We start from the raw sequence: 22,083 nt of genomic DNA, 5'->3' as shown, positions 1-22,083 counted from the left end.
TAATTGGGGCAACTGTTTAATTGAGCCAAAATGTACTGGCCCTGTTGTGCCCCAGTTAACCAGAATCTACTGTATGTGAATTGTAATGGTAAGTTAATACACATTAATCTATGTAGGCTACATATTACATAAAAATCTATTAGGAGGCTTTGTATAGCAAGATTTCTTAACTTTTCAAAAGAAAACTGAAAAAATGGGCAATGATAAAAATTTATTGCAAACACTTATGAGATTACATTTTCTTTCAATGGGTTAAATGTTATCAGTGAATTAATAATTGTACAAGTTGCACAGTGCTTTTCTGTTCTTTGAAAATGAAGGGATTACTTGGAAATAAACATACTTATTGCAATACTTGGTAATCTCTCCTTGAAATGATAAATGCACATTTAAAAATACAGAAAAGATGTATTTTCTGCAAAAGATGAATATATTCTTCAAACTGTTCGAAATCCTTGGGTTTGCTCAAACCTCATGTAACGAAGCTGATGATAAAATGGACAAGTAACAATATAAAATCAGCGCACACATCTCTTAGTTGTCCGTGCTTCTAAAGCGCCCATTCAGGTTACAATGGTTATCTTGTCACTACAGACATGTTTCCATTGAACTGCTGCCCGATGAATACTTTTAGTCTGCTGGGTCAGCAGGAGGTATGGTTTCTTAAGGTGCATAAGAGAAATCCAGTTTTTGGTGAAACTTTTACCTCCTTTTTCCTGTCATTCTTTTTAATTGTTTCTTCAAACATTTTGGGGAACTAAATAATCAACATCAATATTGCAACAGAATAAACTGATAAAGTATAAATTGCATGACTAAAAAGAAACAGAAGAGATGAATGTATATACAATATAGAGTCACTCACATAAGATATATTTACTTTGCTGATATAAAGAGGGAAAAAAATTTACCAACAGATCAAGCAAAGGACTGGTGACAGGTTATGGTTTAAGAGAGAAAAAAATAATGTACTTGTGTAGCTCCTAAACTAAACTCTGATTGTTCTCTGTTTATGTGAAGGACTTAAGCAATATGTAAATCATTTGTATATTATACACACACACACTCACAACAAGGCTTTCTCATTTGTTAACAGGATAATACTCACTTTTGGCTGATATTTTCATTTCTGTGCTATAAATCATTATGATACAATTAACCTAGTGGTCTCTCAGCTAGCTTCGTGACTAAGCTCTGCAGATAACCATGTTTCAGGCACTCATAATTCTAAACATAAATATTTAGTGATATAAGTATTCTCAGGCTCATGTTTTAATTCCAGTAAAAGATATAGGATATTAAGCACCTCAAAATGCAATCTAAAAGATTTGTGTACTATGGATTTCTCCTTAGACAGTCCTCTAAACTGAAGAAGTCTTACTTCTGATTTTATGGGTTTCAGGACTGCAGATGAAGCTAATGTAGGATTCACACCACTTTACACAGATGGGGAAGGTGCTGATTGACTGGGTGGATATGTGAATAAGTAGTCTAGTCCTCCTAACAGTTATGCAGGGCTTCTGTACTCCCTTGGTACGTGCCCTCAAGATTCTCAATTCAAATATTCCTCCCACATTTTGGACAGGCATGGGTCAGTGTCTCGGTGGGAACCATCCTCAATGAAAACAAAAGTTAAATAAGGTATCATGATAATATTTTTCTCAAACCTTTGTCAATGTTGCACCTCACTTCCAACAAACTTTCTGTAGTAGCAGAGCTATATGTCAAATCTGACAGGAAGCTGTTTGAAGTGTGGCAACTACACTCTAGAACCAAGGTTAGCCAAACCTTAGACAAGCTATAGTATGCAGATGCACCCCCAAGTCCCCACCTCACACTTATACAGCAGGTTCTTTTCTCCTCTAGTATCTATTCCCAATCTACCTCTCCCAGGCTCCTGTCTTAAACTACGAAATCCACTTTCCACCAGTTTAAGGTCATAACAACTTTTAATCTTACTGAAGTATGGTCACTGCTTCCTTGGGATTCCTCCATAAATAGTTCAATCACCTGTCGGTCAGCATACCTCATGGTTTAGAACAGCATCCTTCCCAAAAGGGTTCTAAATACTGCTTCAGAAAATCCCCTTGAATGCATTTTACAAGAATGTGATGAGCCTTGTGAGAATGGGACCAATCAGGAGTAAGAGTGTAAACATGTGCATTGAGTCAGAGGTGGTAGTGAAGGTACTTAATGAATACTTTACTTCAGTATTCATCAGTGAAAAGGGCCTCGTGGGGATGACTTACAACAGACTGAAATGCTTGAACGTATAGATATTAAGAAAGAAGATGGAGCTTTTGAAAGGTATTAAATAGATAAATCGACAGAACCAGATGAGATATACCCCAGCCTACTGTGGGAAGCAAGGGAGGAAATTCCTGAGCCTCTGGCGATGACCTTTGCATCATCAAAAGGAACGGGAGAAGTACTAGAGGATTGGAAGGTTGCAAATGTTGTTCCATTGTTCAAGAAAGGAAGCAGAAATAACCCAGGAAATCATAGACCAGTAAGTTTTACCTCAGTGGTGAGCAAGTTGTTGGAGAAGATGCTAAGACGCAGGATTTATGAGCATTTGGAGAGGCATAATCTGATTAGTGATAGCACGGCTTTTTCGAGCCTGATTTGAGTTCTTTGAGGATGTAACAAAACACATTGATGACGGTAGAGCAGTGGATGTAGTGTATATGGATTTCATTAACGCACTTGATAAGGGTCCCCATGCAAGTCTCATTCAGAAAGTAAGGGGGCACTGGATCTAAGATCTTTGTGGATCCAGAATTGGTTTGCCCACAGAAGGCAAAGGGTGGTTGTAGATGGTTCGTATTTTGCATGGAGCACGGTGACCAGTGATGTTCCACAGGGATCTGTTCTGGGACCACCCCCCCTCCCTTTGTGATTTTTATAAATGACCTGGATGAGGAAGTAGAAGGGTGGGTTAGTAAGTTTGCTGATGACACAGAAGTTGAGAGTGTCGTAGATAGTCTGGAGGGTTGTCAGAAGTTACAGTGGGACATTGACAAGATGCAGAACTGGCAGATGGAATTCAACCCAGATAAACGTGAAGTGGTTCATTTCAGTACGCCAGACTTGAAGACAGAATATAATATTAATGGCAAGACTCTTGGCAGCATGGAGGATCAGCGAGATCTTGGGGTCCGCATCCACAGGACACTCAAAGCTGCTGCGCACTTGAAGTACTGTGTTCAATTCTGGTCACCTCACTACAGGAAGGATGTGGATACTATAGAGATACTGCAGAGGAGATTTACAAGGATATCGCCTGGATTGGAGAATTGGATATGAGAATAGGTTGAGTGAACTTGGAGCAACAGAGGATGAGAGATGACCTGATAGAGGTATATAAAATGATCAAAGGCATTGATCGTGTGGATAGCCAGAAGTTTTTTCCTGGGGCTGTAAAGGCGAACACAAGGAGGCATAGTCTTAATGTGCTTGGAAGTAGGTACAAGGGAAATGTCCAAGGCAAGGTTTTCCACACAAAAAGTGGTGGGTGTGTGTAATGCGCTGCCAGCGATGGTGGTAGCAGCGGATACAATAGGGTCTTTTAAAGTCTCTTCGATAGATACATGGAGCTGAAAAAAATAGAGGGCTATGTGGTAGGGAAATTCTAGGCAGTTTCTAGAGTAGGTTACATGGTCGGCACAATATTGTGAGCCAAAGGGCCTGCAATATACTGCAGATTTCTATGTTGTGGTATTATGTTTCCATCGCTCCCCTCAAACAATGCATTTCTGAAAATCCCCACAATGTTTCCTTCCACTTATCTTAATCTCATGTTTTCTGACTTTATACACCATTGCATTCTCACTTTCTACATGCTTCAATTTTGTACTCAATCAAACACTTCCTCTGCATTTTCAAGGAAAATGCACTCAATTTGTCCAATCTCTCTTACAGAGTCATAGAAAAATACAGCACTGAAACAGGCTCCCCGGCCCATCTAGTCTGTGTTGAAATATTGAAACTGCCTAGTTCCACTGACTCACACTCAGACCATTGCACTCCATACCCCTACTACCCATGTGCCCTACTGTCCACTGTGTAAGATTTACCCTGGTTGATCCTACTGAAATGCAACACCTCACACTTGTCTGCATTAAATTACATCCTTTATTTTTCAGCCCACTTTTCCATCTGGTCCAGATCCTGCTGCAAGCTCTGAAAGCCTACCTCTCTGTCCACTACACCCGCAATATTGGAGTTATCTGCAAATTTGCTGATCCAGTTAATGACATTATCATCCAGATCTTTGATATAGATGACAAACAACTTCAGACCCAGCACTAATCCCTGTGGTACTCCAGTAGTCACAGACCTCCAGTCAGAGAGGCAACCATATACTATCTCTCTCCAGCTTCTCCCACAAAGCCAGTGTCTAATCCAACTTACTACCTCACCTTGGAAGTCAAGTGTCTGAACCTTCCTGACCAACCTCCCATGACGGACATTGTCAAATACTTTACTGAAGTCTATATAGACACCATCCACCACCTTGCCTTCATCCATTTTTCTGGTAACTTCCTCAAAAAATTCTATACGATTGATTCGGCACAACCTACATTGCACAAAGCCATGCTGACTATTCTTAATCAGTCCCCATCTATGGGTGTAACTACCTTTCACCCATGTCTATCTATCACCCCTTCAGCCTCCCAAATGATCCGGAATTCATCCATTACCTGCACCAACTCCTTAACATGGAGTGTTAGAAGCTGCAGCTGGGTGCACAGCTTGTAGGTGAAATTGTCAGCGATACTGGAGGTTTCCGTGCCTTTCCACATCCCGCAAGAGGGGCATTCAACTATCCTGCCTGGCATCCCTACTGCTCTAACTGAGCAAATATAAAGGAGGAAACAATAAATAAACTGGAAAAAAAATCCACCAAAAACATGAGAAAATCTGCAGAGAGAAAACACAAGAAAATCTGCTGGAGATCCAGAGCAGCATATACAAAATGCTGGAGGAACTCAGGAGGTCAGGCAGCATCTATAGAAAAGAGTAAACCGTTGATGTTTCGGGCCAAGACCCTCCTCAGGCTTCTTTATTCTGACTTCTCCCTTTCCTTTACAGTCTGAAGAACGGTCTTGGCCCGATTTGTCGACTGCTTACTCTTTTCCATAGATGCTGCCTCGCCAAAAGAAAAAAATCCACCTACAGGTTTTTTGCCTTCTCTAAACAAGCTTCTCCTCGCTGAAGCCTTGAAGAGCTAAAGCCTCAAATAACCACTCTAACACTGTCCACACCAATAAAAGCCACTCCACTTGTCCCTGCCATATTTCTATTTGTTCAATCCTGGTCGCTGATTGGCGTCATTCAAATAACCTATCCCAGTGAATCCCCTCTGCACCCTTTTCAATAGAATCATATACTCATTACGTAACAACCAGACTGCACAGTGTTCCAGCTGTAGTCTAACTAAAACTTGATATATACCTTGATTTACCTTGTATTTTCTTATTCACCTTGTCTGCCTCTGCTGCTATGTTTGGAGATCTTTGAAGGATCCCTGAAGATAGCCAGAGAGGTAACGTAGTGGTAAATGTGGCACTATTACAGCTCGGGGTATCGGAGTTCGAAGGCCAATCCCAGCATCCTCTGCAAGGAGTTTGTGTGTCCTCCCCATGGAATGCATGGGTTTTTTCCAGGTGCTCTGGTTTCCTCCCACAGTCCTAAGATGTACCAGTTGGTAGGTTATTTGGTTATTGTAAAGTGTCATTATAAAGATTAGACTAGGGTTTATCTGGAGGTTACTGGGTGACGTGGCTTGAAGGACTGGAAGGGCCTATTCCACGCCATATCTTTCACTAAAACAAAAAAAAATAGAAATCTGTTCCTCAGTGCTTTCTAAGGTCCCATCACTTACCCTAACTTTATTGGTTCTCCTAATTCCATACTTTTAAGGGTGTTACCATACATCTTTTTCAATGTATGGCAGTGCGCTCTAGCAGGGCACGCTGGTAGGAAACTTCTATTCTTGTGGGTAGTAAGTGCAAGAACCATCCACTCATATGCTTTCACATGAATGTAATAAATGCCATGTATTGATACATTTGTGCTTTGGATTCTTCTCTGCAAAATCAGGAAACCACTCTCCCTCATTCTTATTCACTGATACATTTCCAAATCAGGCTGGTGTGCAGCTTGAAAGATAACCTGAAGGTGATTCTGATCCAATGCACTTCCTCCACTTATCCTTAGATTTAGTTTTAGAAGTGCTGTAATAGCTGCTTAGGTGACCAGTCTCATTTTGTAATGGTATATGATGCAGCAATGCTGTATGAAAGATGGAACAAATGAAAAGTTAGGGTGATGGATGTACTGCCAGTCAGTCTACTTTGATCTGGATGACACTAAACTTCTTGACAAACAAGTAGAGAATAATTTAGTGATGGCATAGTAGCGCACACAACCCGGTTCAATTCCCATCGTTGTCTGTAAAGGGGTTGTACATTCTCTCCATGACCATGTGCATTTCCTGTAGGTGCTCTGTTTTCCTCCCACAGTCCAAAGACATACGGGTTGGTGGGTTAATTGATCGTTGCATACTGTCCCATGATTATGCTAGGGTTAAATGGGGTTGCTGGGATGTGTGGCTTGAAGGGCCTGTTCCACTATATCTTAATAAATAATAATAAATAAATTCCTGATTTATGTTCTGTAGATCAGGGGTCCCCAACCTTTTTTGCACCGCAGACCGGTTTAATATTGACAATATTCTTGCCGACCGGCCGATGGGGGGCGGGGGGGGGGGGGTGATAATCACGACTGGATATAGTTGATAAGTCAACCATAAGTCACTTATAAGTGGCTAATACACTCAATTTTGTTTCTAAAAGGATTTATCTAACAAATTTAATATTAAACACACAGCGCATATTTTCCTCTCATGAATATACTGATAAGTCAATTATAAGTCAATAGCATAACATTTTAAGTAACATTTGGATACTAAACACACTGCATATTTTCCTCGTATGAACATATAAAATCATTGCAACACACTAATATTGCTGAATCAGTGGGAGCCCTGGGCTTGTTTCCCTGCAACAAGACAGTCCCATTGAGGGGTGATGGGAGACAGCAATACTCGAAGGGGGTTCCTTATGTCCAGTCTATTCCGCAATTTAGTTTTCGTTGCATTCATTGCAGAAAACCCCGCTTCGCAGAGATATGATGTTGGAAATGGAAGCAACGTTTTCAGTGTTTTCATGGCTATCTCAGGATATTCAGCCTTGACTTTGATCCAGAATGCCGGCAGAGATGTTATGTCAAACATACTTTTCAGCCCACTGTCATTTGCAAGCTCGAGGAGTTGATCTTCTTCCCACACTGGCATGGATGATTCACCGGGTATATTAAAAAACTGGTCACGGACCCATTCCTTTGCACGTCTTGGGTCATTTGCGGTTGGGAAGTAACACTCGAATTCTGTTGACAGCGAAGATAGATGATGGCGCACCAGCTGTGAGAAGGACGGTGCAGCCTCAGTCTCTCCCAAAATCCCAGCTAATGTTGGGAACATCTCAAATATGCCCCTGCCTACTTGCCATCCCCACAGTTTCAGTTTGGCTTTGAAAGCAGACATTTTATCTGCCAACTTGAAGACAGTTGTCATTCTCCCCTGAAGTGACAAATTGAGTTCATTAAGCAGGTTGAAGATAGCAAGTTTTGCTATCCACTCCTCGTCACTGAAGTGGGCTGCCAGTGGTGACTTTTTTCCTAAAAGAAATCCCTGTAGCTGCTCTCTTAATTCAAAAACCCTAGCCAGGGCTCTCCCCCTTGATAGCCACCTGACTTCAGTGTGTAAGAGAAGGCGTTTGTGCTCTGCATCCATTTCCTCGCAAAGCTGTTCAAACAGACGTGAGTTATGGGCTTTTGCTTTGATGTGATTGATAACTTCAACAACGTCACTCAATACGCTGTTAAGATCAGGTGACATTTTTCGGCTAGCCAGCATTTCCCTGTGCATGACACAGTGTGTAGACTGGCATCAGGAGCAACCTCTTTGACTCGGGTAGTGAAACCAGACAGACGTCCAGTCATAGCTGCAGCCCCGTCTGTGCATATCCCAACACAGAATGACCAGTCCAGTTTGCCTGACACGTTGTCATTCAAAGACTTGAATAGTTCTGCCCCAGTTGTGTTAGTTGGCAGCGGCAGTGCACACAACATATCCTCGTGCACATCGTCTTGAAATAAATATATCACACATAAGCCAGCAGTATTGCCTTGTTGTCAACATTGGTAGACTCGTCGACCTGGATAGCATACCATGGTGACTCATTAAGCCATTCCAACAGCTGTGCTTCGATGTCCTCCACTATGTCATCGATTCTCCTTGAAACTGCGGTAGCTGAAAGAGAAGCCTGTGCCATCTTGTTACCTGCAGTCTCTCCCAACAGTTCACGGCACATGTCCTTGGCAGCAGGCAGAATCAATTCTTCACCAACAGTGAAAGGCTTCTTAGCCTTAGCAATACGGTTAGCCACTAAGTACGACACTCTCAGAGCAGCAGCATTTGTGGAGGTGGTGGCTCTCAGCACTTGCTTCTGTCCCACTTGCTCACGTTTTTTCTGCTCAAAAACTCAACGGGTTTGTCTTTAAGTGCAGGGTGCTTGGACTCAAGGTGCCAAAGCAGTTTTGAGGGCTTCATTGCCTCATTAGACAGCTTGTCTCCACATATCACACACAGGGGGCTTGGAGCATGCAAGTCACCGGTCACAATAAAGCCATATTTTATGTACGACTCGTCATATTTTCTGTTGAAGGAAGCTTTCTTTTTTTTTGCAGTCTCGGCCTCAGCTGTCTCTGTGTTATCATCATCGTTAGGCCGTTTAAGTCCCCTACCACCTCTCCCAAAGAAACTCTCAAGAGATGTTTGATTTTTACTCATCGAGTAGTTGTAGGTTATACCGACTGATGGCCTCGTGTGCGTTCAAGTTCAACAGTGGGTGTGACAGGGAATGAGGAAAGGTGCAGCTAACTCATATCGCCAAATCGTCTCGTTTCCTCACGGCCCGGTAGCACATTTTGCGGAAAATCTTGGGGTATCAGGAGATCAGCAACTTGCTGAAAAGTACCCAGCCTCTGACCTTCTCTTGTATATACAATATCTACTGTAGGCATGCAGTTGATCTAATAGACTAATTAATACCATTACTCCAGAAACACTAGCCTTGGTAGAGTGATGCAAAACAATAATCTGAGCTGTTTGAGGTGAACATTATACACTATATCAGAACAGCTATAATCAGATGCATCATTCGTAACATAGGATTGCTTCAAAAACTACTTCATTGTTAGAAACTACCATATTTCAAAGCTTTTATAAAGTTTGAATTCTTTCCCACAATTTTATGAGTAATGATGTGCTATGGAATCTAATTTCACAAAATTACTTTTGCACATGAAAACAAGTTAATTGTGTCAGTTTCAGAGAGCCTAATCCATGACTTACAATCACTCTTAAAAAAAATTCTTCGAAAGTCAAAGCTACCTGCATTTCATATTAAACACCTAGATTTTTGTAATAAACCAATACAAAGTAAAATCTGCTTGAATTTTTAAACAGTAATCATAATTCATAGGAAATTTAAACTATTTTTATACATTGTTTTCTACAAAAAAGATACTGGTAGATTTCACAGTTAATTCACAGAAATGAAACAAGATTGCTAGATGTTAAATAACATCTCATATTTTAGCTCCTCCTGTGAGCTGAATTAACAATACACATGAATCACATGCAGTTACCCTGTTTCTCACATTACAACAGAAAAGAGGTAACATTCAGAGAGATGATGCTTTTTAAACGTTATTTTCAGCTCTATTTTACTACATTGACACAAAGGTCGAATAACATTCAGCTTACAACTTAAGGCTAAGACATTCACAAAGAGGGGAAAATGAGAACTTCTTGACAGCCTAATTCTGTCAAGTACTGAAAATTACTGTTAAACACAATTACAAACTCCATCTTACTTTGCACTGTCACTTACATTTTTCAGGTGGAGTTATTGTAATGGTCTGAGCAGTGAACTCTTCATCAAAATATCTTGTATCTGTCTCAGATGAAACCTGAGGCTTGAAAGGAGGTAAAAGCTGCAAAAGGAAAAGCAGAAGCAATTAATACCACAGAAAACCAAGAGAATATCAATAGCTATTAAAAGAGCTAATCTCTGCTAGCTGAATGACTGTGCTTACTTAAATGATGCAAAATAATGCATTTCAAACATGATTACAAACATCACCTGAGTGGATATTAATCAAATAACCTTTGAATGCCAATGCACTCAACAAGGAAAATTTCAAACCCCAGCACAAATGCACATGACTAACCTAAATACTGAGGTAAATTTAAAAATCTTTGGCTTAAGGGGGGGACAAAAAACTAGACGTAAGCTTCTTGAAACAGGGTAATTAGACATAGTTTACATATAGAATAGGCTTCAGTAAAAATTCATTCAGGTTGTATCATGCCATTTTCTCCTGGAACACAACCATTATTGGTAATATTAAAACTTCTAGATTTTAATTCAGTAATGTCCTATTTTTAACTTAGAACTTTTCAATTATCCATTTCAGGTTTGATAAATAAGTGCATTTTTGAAATGATTGCCTTTACAAAACAAAAGCAGCCCCCCATTTTACTTTACGCAGGTAAAACAGTTCTCATTAGATTAGCTTTCTCTCTATCTCTGGAAATTTGGCATTTGAAAATGAAATCAGTATTATCAACTAAAACAATCAAAAGAAATTCAGAAGTAAAAGCACTTCAAAACCATGGCCATACTATCTATCTATTTCTAAATACAGTGGCATGCAACAGTTTGGGCACCCCTGGTCAAAAGTTCTGTTACTGTGAATAGTTAAGAAAGCAGAAGATGAACTGATCTCCAAAAGTCATAAGGTTAAAGATGAAATATTCTTTTCAACATCTTAAGCAAGATTAGTGTATTATTTTTGTTTTGTACAATTTTAGAGTGATGGAAAGGAGCACCATACAAAAGTTTGGACACCCCAAGAGATTTGAGCTCTCAGATAACTTTTACCAAGGTCTCATTTTTTATGTGTGTTATTGAATTTCCAGCATCCGCAGATTTCCTCGTGTTCAGAACTTAATTAGCTTGTCAGGGCTATGGCTTGTTTACAGTCATCATTAGGAAAGGCCAAGTGATACAAATTTCAAAGCTTTATAAATACCCTGACTCTTCAAACCTTGTCCCACAATCAGCAGCCATAGGCTCCTCTAAGCAGCTGCCTAGCACTCTGAAAATTGGAATAAATGATGCCCACAAAGCAGGAGAAGGCTATAAGAAGATAGCAAAGTGTTTTCAGGTAGCCGTTTCCTCAGTTCATAATGTAATTAAGAAATGGCAGTTAACAGGAACGGTGGAGGTCAAGTTGAGGTCTGGAAGACCAACAAAACTTTCCGAGAGAACAGTTTGTAGGATTGCTAGAAAGGCAAATCAAAACCCCCGTTTGACTGCAAAAGACCTTCAGGAAGATTTAGCAGACTCTGGAGTGGTGGTGCACTGTTCTACTATGCAGCGACACCTGCACAAATATGACCTTCATGAAAGTGTCATTAGAAGAAAACCTTCCCTGCATCCTCACCACAAAATTCAGCATCAGAAGTTTTAAAAGGAACATCTAAACAAGCCTGATGCATTTTGGAAACAGTCCTGTGGACTGATGAAATTAAAAATATAACTTTTTGGCCGTGATGAGCAAAGGTATGTTTAGAGAAAAAAGGGTACAGAACTCCATGAAAAGAACACCTCTCCAACTGTTAAGCATGGGGGTAGATCAATCGTGCTTTGGGTTTGTGTTGCAGCCAGTGACACGGGGAACATTTCACTGGTAGAGGGAACAATTAAATACCAGCAAATTCTGGAAGCAAACATCACACCGTCTGTAAAAAAGCTGAAGGTGAAAAGAGGATGGCTTCTGCAACAGGATAATGATCCTAAACACACCTCAAAATCCACAATGGACTACCTCAAGAGGAGCAAGCTGAAGGTTTTGTCATGGCCCTCACAGTCCCCCCGGCCTAAACATCATCGAAAATCTGTGGATAGACTTCAAAAGAGCAGTGCATGCAAGGTGGCCCAAGAATCTCACAGCACTAGAAGCCTTTTGCAAGGAAGAATGGGTGAAAATTCCCAAACAAGAATTGAAAGACTCTTAGCTGGCTACAGAAAGCATTTACAAGCTGTGATACTTGCCAAAGGGGGTGTTACTAAGTACTGACCATGAAGGGTGCCCAAACTTTTGCTTTGGGCCCTTTTCATTTTTTGTTATTTTGAAACTGTAAAAGATGGCAGTAAAAAAGTAATCTTGCTTAAAATATTAAAGAAATGTGTCATCTTTAACTTTATGCCTTTTAGAAATCAGTTTATCTTTTACTCACTTAGCTATTCACAGAAATAGAAATTTTAACCGGGGTGTCCAAACTTCTGCACGCCACTGTACCTATTAAGTTTAAGCCTATGTTGTGTAAAAATATGTACAATTCAGAAAAAAATTATTCCTGCATTTCTACCTGGAAAAGCAAAATTAACAAGGAACTCAATACAGAATACCAAATGTCTCTGGTGGTCAACAATATCACTCATATTAAATGACCTAGAATCACTAACTCATGATAGTTTCAAGTAAATTACTTAATTAGCAAACCAGAGATAACGTGTTCAATTAACGTGCAACTCCAAAGTGGCATAGCAGGCCACTCCAATATACAAATCTGATATTCCTAATATTTTCAAATCTGCCAGTGGCATATACATGAGAATAATTACAATAGACTCAGGGTTTTCTGATTCAGCTAACTCAATGATAAATTGTGATATTTCTCACAAAATATCTCACCACTTAAAATACTGAAGTGCACTACTGTAATTATAATCTTTATTAAAATAATATTGAAAAGGCTGGAATTAGCTGTTAATTAACTATTGTAAACAGCACTATTAATTGTAGACATATAGGACACTGGACAAAAGGAGACAGTAGCACAACTGGTAAAAACGCTGAATCTGAGAAGAGTTCAGTCTTCACCTCTGGTGCAGTGTTGGGTTTGCAAATTCTCCTGTGACTGCATGAGTTTCCTCCAGGTCTGCAGTCCCAAGCCCCAACAAGACACGCAGGCCAGTAGGTTAATTGACCACTGCAAATTACCTTAAGTGCGATAGTGACTGTGATAGGAATATGAGAAAAATCAAATGGGATTAATGTAGAATAGGGTACTTGGTGGTCAAATTTGTTACTCTCATTGTAAGAATGATGAAGAAAGACAACACTACAGTTTAGCAGAGAGGTATTGACAACCAGAAATCAGTGGTCCCACTATTTATATTTGGAACTATCCAATTAAAATAATCACACCTGAAGATGCACCAAGCCACTACTGGAAATCATATTGTCTTTTTATTCTGCAATGCACATTGAAATGGTTCCATTTAGATGGATACTTAATTGATCCCAAAGGAAATTACAGTGTCACAGTAGCATCACAAGTGCACAGATATACAAATATTAGAAGAGAAGTAAGAAAGAATAGAAAATAAGTTACCTCAAGCAGACTAACAGGAGGGGTCATCACTTCCCCAGCCATAGAGCCTAATGGCAGAGGGTAAGAATGACCTCATGTAGCGCTGTTTGGAGCAGCACAGTTGTCTTAGAGGCTTAATTCAAGATCCTGCCTCCAAAAGCCAATAAACCAAACACCTGTATGTGCATGAAGTAGATCATACAAAGTGTACACTTAAATTTGTTCTGTGATTCAGACTCCCTCAGCATTTACATATGCACAACATTAACCTTAACTACAGGTGTCCCCCACCTTTCGAACGTTCGCTTTACGAAACTTCACTGTTACAAAAGACCTACATTAGTACCCTGTTTTCGCTTTCAGAAGGTGCTTTCACTGTTACGAAGAAAGGCAGCGCGCAATAAAAGGCAACGCGCGCCCTGAGCAGCCGCTCTCCCCGGATTCGGAACTGCATTCTCGCCGGCATTGCTTAAACACATGCCTGTGAGCAGTCATTTGCAAGATGAGTTCTATGGTATCGGAAAAGCCTAAAAGAGCTCGTAAGGGTGTTACACTTAGCGTAAAACTAGACATAATTAAGCGTTTCGATCGTGGTGAACGAAGTAAGGACAAAGTGAGTTTGGCTTGTGTATGCTGACGAACATGATGTTGAAGAGGTTTTGGCATCCCATGACCAAGATCTGATAGATGAAGAGCTGATGCAATTGGAAGAAAAAAGGATAACAATCGAAACCGAATGCAGTAGCGAAATGAACGTGAAGCAACTGCATGAGATTTTCGCTGCAATGATAAAGTACGACTTTAATTTTGAAAGGGTACGTAGGTTTAGGGGATATTTGCAAGATGGTTTGGGTCCTTACAAAGAACTGTGTGATAGAAAAATGCGCGAGGCTCAGCAGTCAAGCAAGCTTTCCACATCAGCCACAGCAGACGATGAACCTCGACCTTCAACATCGAGGTGGGCAGTCATGGGAGAAGATGAGCTGCCTGCTCTAATGGAAACAGACGATGACAAGATGACACCCCAGTGTCCAACCACCCCAACCCGCAGGCCACGGACATATACCGATTCGCAGAGAATGCAGCGGTAGCCGGGAGGCACACAGTGCATCTTTAAGAAAAAAGCTGAAATAAACATGCTAATTAATTAGGTACTGCCCGACACGTAGTTGTCGGTCCAGATCAGAGACGATGCAATCGGAAATCGGCACTGATCCGGGCCGACAATTATGTTCTGGGCGGCACCTAATTAATTAGCATGTTTGTTTCAGCTTTTTTCTTAAAGATGTGTTGTGTGCCTCCCGGCTACCACTGCACCCCTGCATGCTTCGCAGATCGGTATTGATTGGTGGCCTGGAGGGTGGTGGCCACTGCACCACCCCAACCTGCGACAACTCAGTCTGACATACCATCATCAGTGTGCTCGGCGCTGTCTTCCCGATTCCAGTAAGTGATACTACACTGTACATACATTATTTCTACTTTATACAGGCTGTGTATTTTTACGTGTTATTTGGTATGATTTGGCAGCTTCATAGCTTAAAGGTTACTGGAGAGCGCTTGCGCCGTGTTTTTGCCAATAGTGTTTGCGTGAGATTTTCTGCTGACGGCGCTTGCGTGAGACTTTCACTACAAACAACAGTGCAGTAATGATTGTGGAAAAGTATTTATCATATCATTCCTGCTTTTACTATATGTTACTATTATTTTAGGTTTTATGTGTTATTTGGCATGATTTGGTAGGTTATTTTTGGGTCTGCAAACGCTCATGAAATTTTCCCATATATATAAATGGTAATTGCTTCTTCGCTTTACGACATTCGGCTTACGAACCGTTTCATAGGAACGCTCTACCTTCGGATGGCGGGGGAAACCTGTATTACTGTTCTACTCCATACCTGGCATTCAGAGGCAGATTATTCAAACTCTTGAGGAAATAAAAGCAAAATTCTCAAGCAAACCTGAGTCACACTGATTAATGCAGGATGATTTCTGAGACGGTAGTTTCTTCACTGGGAAGAACAAATGTAGTGTAATTCTCTTGGAAGTTATAGAGAAGTACCATAACTTTAAGGTGCTGAAACTGTGGACATTTCAATCACAATAATATTAATCAAAGTAATGAAAGACAAAGGAGGAAAGGATTTTCAGAAATTTGTTCTGAAGAACTTCCTAGATCTGTATATTTCTAGTCCAATGAGGAGGTAGACACTTGAGATTGAGGTGAACTACATGTCTGCAGAAGACCACTGGGCAAGCACTGATTATTAATCTAAAACATGTGATTCAGTAAAGGATAGGGTAAGGAGAAATCTAAAAGAGAACTTGAGTAGAGGTATGGTACCATCTAAGGATAAGAACAAGTCAGATTAGGATGAAGCAGAATCAAATGCTGCTAGTCAATTCTGTAAGAAACAACTGTTACCCAATGGAAGGGTGTAGAAATAAAATCTTAAATTGATGAAGAGGAGTCAAGACTAATTGACTGTCACTTATTCTGGGTGAGATGCATCATTGGGAGCAGTGGGAGATAAGGATGGAAGTTGCAATGGGCTTGCCGTGACCTAAATGCAAACAAGGAACTGGATACCAAAGGACTAGAAAATGGAAAATGTCAAAAAAGTGTGGAAGAACGTGCTTGGCAACTATAGGCCAAACACAATTAGCACTTGAGAAATTTGATTAGTTAAAGGCATGCACTGTTCATCTGACCCAAATGATTTTTTTTGATGGGGTAAAAATGAAGGCTAACAAATGGATGCTTAAGTGGATTTTACAGGGCATTTGATAAATTGATAAAAGTCTGGTTAGGAAAATTCAGTACCGTGGCATCAAAGAGCCAATAGCAGCTGGAACAGAAAAATGGCTTGAAGACAAAGCAGAAATCAGCAACAAACATTTACCGTGTTTAAAGTGGAGGATGCTTATAAACCCCTGTTTCTCACTGGTCATTTTTCAGGAGCACTGGCAATTTTTTTTAAAAGTACGTTTTGATGATTGAGGCATGATGTGCAGATTAAGACATCCAAATATAGAAATATAGTTGATGCAAAACTTGACATGATAGACAGTGAAGATACCCAAAGAGTACAAGAGGGCATAGAGAGGCTGTAGAATGACCGGACTAGTGAAAGAAAGAATAAGATGCAATACAATCTAAATGGCACAGATCCAAGGTGTGTGGAGGAACCAAAAGATGTCGAGAGATACATATTCATAAAGAGAGTCGGAGAGAATAGTTAGTAAGGACGTGTTATCCAGGGATTCATAATAAAAGCATTGAACACAAATTAAACTATATGTTCACAAAGCATTTATTATGCTATGAATGGAGTAGTACGCCCAATTCTGATCACTTCAGAAATGTCAAAGCTCCTACAGATCATGCATCTAAGATTTATTATACAATCGTCTGAGAGATCAGGGATTATTGCTTCCAGTGAAGCAAAGGTTGAAAGGAGATCTGACTGAGGTTTTGAAAATCTAAATAAATAGGGGGAAGCTGTTCCCAATAAAAGACGGTTTAAGGATTGGGGGCAAATATTGCCAATTTTGGACAAAAGATAAGAGGGAATTTAAGGAAAAGCCTGTTTTCCCAAAAAGAGAGTAGATACGACCTGAAACTCATTGCCTTAAGGGCTGGAGGAAACAGAACCAGCCAAGGTTTTGAGAAATAGATAGGTACAAGAAAATAATTTGCAAAGATATGACAAAAAAAGCAGAATGGAATTGACTTGATTTCTCTATTAGGACCAGGCACAATCTCAATAAGTTAAATGGCCTTTTCTTACACTGGAACAATTATTTGATTTTACTAGAATTTGATGAACAACTGGGAAAGGAAAAGTGAAATGAAGTAAAGAAAACACCAATAATCTAGCACACCTGGGTCTTTGTTGGTGCTGAATTGACAAACTTTCTGGACTATTGACCTTAGTTCTACCAATACTCTTAATTCACTTTTTTTTAAAAACCAAAAAAAGTTTCACAGTATTGCATTAAATTTCCCAGTGAAGCATTTAAGTTTAAAGAGCGCATGGGTACCACAGGCCTGGCAAGATGGAGAGAAATGTGGCCATTTCTAGGCCATTTTTATTATTTTAAGTATCATCTATAAATTGTACTCAAGTCTTTAAAGAAAACTTAAGGTTCAGAAGGAAGCAAACTAACCAGCTGGTGCATTCAAGGACATTTTTAACCTCTCAATTTGGCGATCTGAGGCTCCTGGTTGATTGAAAGGGGCATCTATAGAACCTGTTCCCAAGAAGACCACTCTGCCTTACCTTAATGACTACCATCCATCCAAATGATGTGAACCTACTCCTCCCACAGAAATGCCCTGGATCCATTTCAATTTACCTATTACCAGAAAAGGTCAACAGCCATTTCATTGACTCTCCACTCTGTTCTGAACTATCTGGATCATACTAATGCACAAGTCAATCTCTCTCTGTCGAGTACTACCCAGTCCACAGAATCACCTCCTCCAAACATCACCAAGTTTCGAAACCTGGGCCTCTGTGCCTCTCTTTGCAATTGCATCTTTGATATCCTTATTGGTGGACAAAGATATGGGTTGGTAATATCTCCTCCTCACTGACCATCACAGGGGCACTTCAGGAGTACATGGTTAGCCCGTGCAGAGCAGTTCGATTAAATGGGCTACTGTGCCGCTTTCTTTGTTACCTCCTTCCCTGAAAAAATCCATGACATCAGTCACTGATTAATCTGTGAATCTCTAAAAATACTTATACAGTCCCTCAACGTAACTCTAACAGTATTTCAGTTAAATTAACTCAATCAGTTAAATTAACTCAATCACAGAAGAATGGGTTCTACCTTGTGTTTAGCTGCATGTTGAAAGTTACCTGATGCAGTTCAGGGCCTTCACAGCAGCTTGAAAGTCTCCTTGTGAACTTGTTGCAGAAGATGACTGAGGTACAAAATTCTTATGTTTTCCCCTCTATCTCCCATTGACTATTTGAATGTCTATGATACCTTACCAACAATGTGAATACCCTTTTGATGTTCTCTCTCTCTCTACACACACACACCCCTTTGCACAGCCAGACTAAATTTTCATTTCCTTTTTAAAACTTTGTTTGCTTGCCCTTCTAAGCCCACTACTTTTCTTTTTATTTTTATTGCTGTCTGTATCCCTCCGAAATCTGTACATGGCTTCTCATTTCCCTGCAAAGCCAGATGAAGTGGTTAGCATTTGAGCAAGCAAACATTCTAGTCCTACTGAAGTGCAACCTACTTGGCACCTAGAAGGTGCACTGCTCCCAGAAGCTATCCCAGTATCCAGATATAATGCACTCCTCATGCACAAATACTCGTCAAATAATGCTTTCACCGGCATCATCATATTTCTGCACTCACGAGCATGTGGAACAGAAAATAATCTGACTGTTATCACTCTTTGAGGTCTTGCTTCCTCATCTCTTTTGTAACATCTTAAAATATCTCTGCAGGAGCACTACTCTTCTGCGACTGAAGTTGTTAATGTGGTTTGCAGTCTTTGGCTGCTTATCCTTGCTCTCAAGAATATTCTATAGCTGCTCAGTGACATTCATAATCGTAGTACCATTAAGGCAATATATTGTCCTGGAATTCCATCTGTGAATGCAGAAATGCTTGTTTGTGCCCCTAACAACAGAATTCCGTACACCTATCACTTGACCCTTCCTTCCATCCCATCCCTGTCCAGTAGATAAGCCACAATGCTGTGGACACACACGAGATTACAGATGCTGCAATCTGAAGCAAAATAAACTGCTGGAGTAACTCAAGTCAGGCAGCATCTGTGGAGGAAACAGTCAATATTTAAGGTTGATATTCTTCATCTGGACAATGCTAAGGCTTTGTTCTAATCTCTATCCTCTTGTGAATACCCTTCTATCATTACAGATATTATCAGCTGTCCGTACCTGAGTCATAGAGCCCTGATCTATGGGGGAATTACCTTTAGAAACTTGCTATCCACAAACATTCAGTTACAAGATGGACCATAATGCCAGTCCTAAAACTGAAGCTTAAAATCCTCCAACAGACCACTATTAGCATTTGTGGTCGGCCCAGATGCAGGCTGCATCCTCAAATTCACACAGACTACAGGATGTGCACTCTATGGGTCTAGTATATTCTACCTTTCCTCCATTTATTAATTTAACTCACTTTCCACTTGCTTGTCTTCCTGATGTCATACTTACAATACAGAACGCGGGAAGTTAAATTGGCTCACTAAAACTTCAAGTACAATGCCCATTAGGTGCACGCCATCTCTCAGCAGAGCAGTTTTATGACTCCCACTCCTTTTATTTCTTGTAAATCACCCCCACCTGCCCATCAACTTTCTTTAATAATTTTTATTTGCCATTTACACACTCACTTAAGAATGTTTGCGCCAGCTTACCTTTAAGATGTAAAATTAGGGATGTGCATTCAAAAGCTGGTCCTACCATCAATAAACATAACAAGTCAGAAAACAGGATCCACTTAGATTTTCTGCCTAGTCTCAGGCTGACACATTTTTAGATTATAAAATTCAGTTTTATATTTTGTATGCACTAACTGGACAAGTAGTGAGCTCTTAAGATAGTTTCAGTAGTATACAGACATAAAATTTCCACAATCAAAAATCTACACAAAGTTTGATTAATATTCTTCTCAATACAGTCTGTCATTAACAATCAAATCTAAATGAAAATGCCAATAACTAGATTGAACCTGAACAAGAAAAATATCTTACAAAATGCAAATAAGATTATTAAATCCCAAGGTGTATAAAAATGATTAGAGAAGATTACATTCACATATTAGGAAAATTCAGCTTTCTCAGGTGAAAGGTTCCAGGATCATGTAACGACACCACAGCTGGAATCAACAAATCATGAATGCAAAAGGAGGAAGATAAATTTAGTAACATTAAAAAAATTAATCCTGATAAATAATATTTTAGTTGAAATACAATAAATGTTATTAAAAATTACAAATATTACAGTTTGAGACTTTTCTCCCATAATGGAGCCATTATAAAAATAATGTAGTTCACAAACCTTTTTGTCATAAACATCTTGCCAGTTGATTCCACTAAAAAAACTATGCTGCATGATGTCTTTTGCATCTTCTGGACCTCCACCAAGCCTGATTGTAAGAAGAAAAACAATTAACAGTGCAAAAATAGAGCAAAGTTAATTCTCCTCAACTTCCAGGTAGTTCGATCGTAAAATACAAGTAGCTGCTGTCACAATAAACCTAGAATCTAGTGCATATTAATTATTGATCATTTCAAACAGAACTACAACTGTGTACAAACATCCTTTGTATATTACATTACAGCATTGCCTGTAATAGTGAACAGATTTTCAAGTGGTTTCTATTCCCGCCTCTAGCCCAGCACAAAGCTGAGACCACAGAGGGGGAAAAGAGCTATTCCCCAAATCTTCATACCAGGAATGGCTCTAATATATTCTTAAACTGGTTTTTGCACCCCACTCTCCAAAATAGTACAGATTGGTTATCAATCTGGTGTGGTGAGGATAACAGTTTCAATATTTTCTATATCTATCCAGGGTGCCCAAGACTTTTGCACAGTACTGTAGTAATTTTATGTATTGCACTGTACCAATGTTGCAAATAAAAGCAAATTTCATGACATGTGAGTGATGATAAACCTGATTCTGATATGGGTCTCTATTGTGAACTGAGAGTAGGAAGGAGGCAGGGAGAGGGGAGGGAGTGGGAAGCAGCAGAGACATTCTGTAATGTTTGATAAATCAATTGTTTGGAATCAAATTACTTTGCCTGGTGTCTCAGGGCTGAGTGTGTCAGCGCCTGCACCAACTGCCCACCCTGGCACTCCTTCTCTGCCACCTGTTCTACACTCTCCCCCTAGGGTGCTCCACCCTTGCCACTACCATCATTTTCTGCTCCAAATGGAAAACTACAGTACTATTATTTTTATATATTATAGCTATTTACAGAGCATTTTTCATTCATCTACGTGCATACCTAAGAATCGTTTAAATGTTGCTAATATATCTACCTCTACCACCACCCAAGGCAGTACATTCCACGTACTTACCACTTTGTAAAAAAAACTACCTCTGACAACCCCTTATACTTTCCTCCCAACACATTAAAGTTAACAAATTTCATGTCACATGCCAGTAATAATATATCTGATTCTGATTATGCTCCTTTATAAAATCCTTTACCGCCCAGAGAAAAAACTCTCTGGCTGTCCACTTGATCTGCTCCTCTTATCACCTCGCACACCTCATATCAAGTCATCTCTCACTCTCTCCAAAGAGAAAAGGCCTAGTCAACCTACCCTCATAAGAAATGCTTTCAAATCCAGGAATCTCCTGGTAAATTACCTCTGCACACTCTCTGAAGTTTCTACAATCTTCCTATACTGAGATAACCACAATATTTGGTGCACTTGAACTTAATGCCCAACAAATGAAGGCCAACACACCATATACCTTCGTAATCACCTATCA

General features: G+C 39.9%; 1 protein-coding gene across 4 annotated transcripts in view; it reads right to left on the bottom strand.

Moving 5' to 3' along the window:
* The window catches only part of akt3a (v-akt murine thymoma viral oncogene homolog 3a), a 484,690-nt gene that overhangs the window by 5,572 nt on the left and 457,035 nt on the right, over nucleotides 1-22,083 (bottom strand). For all 4 annotated transcript variants that reach the window (XM_072264837.1, XM_072264839.1, XM_072264838.1 and 1 more), the window contains 2 exons: nucleotides 20,635-20,722; nucleotides 10,023-10,125 (listed from right to left, as the gene is read on the bottom strand). In XM_072264837.1, the coding sequence (XP_072120938.1) occupies nucleotides 10,023-10,125; nucleotides 20,635-20,722 (191 nt within the window). The remainder of the gene's footprint in view (nucleotides 1-10,022; nucleotides 10,126-20,634; nucleotides 20,723-22,083) is intronic.

The sequence above is a fragment of the Mobula birostris genome, chromosome 8 (genome assembly GCF_030028105.1).
Source record: "Mobula birostris isolate sMobBir1 chromosome 8, sMobBir1.hap1, whole genome shotgun sequence".
In the NCBI taxonomy this organism is placed as follows: domain Eukaryota; kingdom Metazoa; phylum Chordata; class Chondrichthyes; order Myliobatiformes; family Myliobatidae; genus Mobula; species Mobula birostris.
Note: the sequence above shows the minus strand (reverse complement) of the source record. Positions and strands in the feature narration are given on the sequence as shown.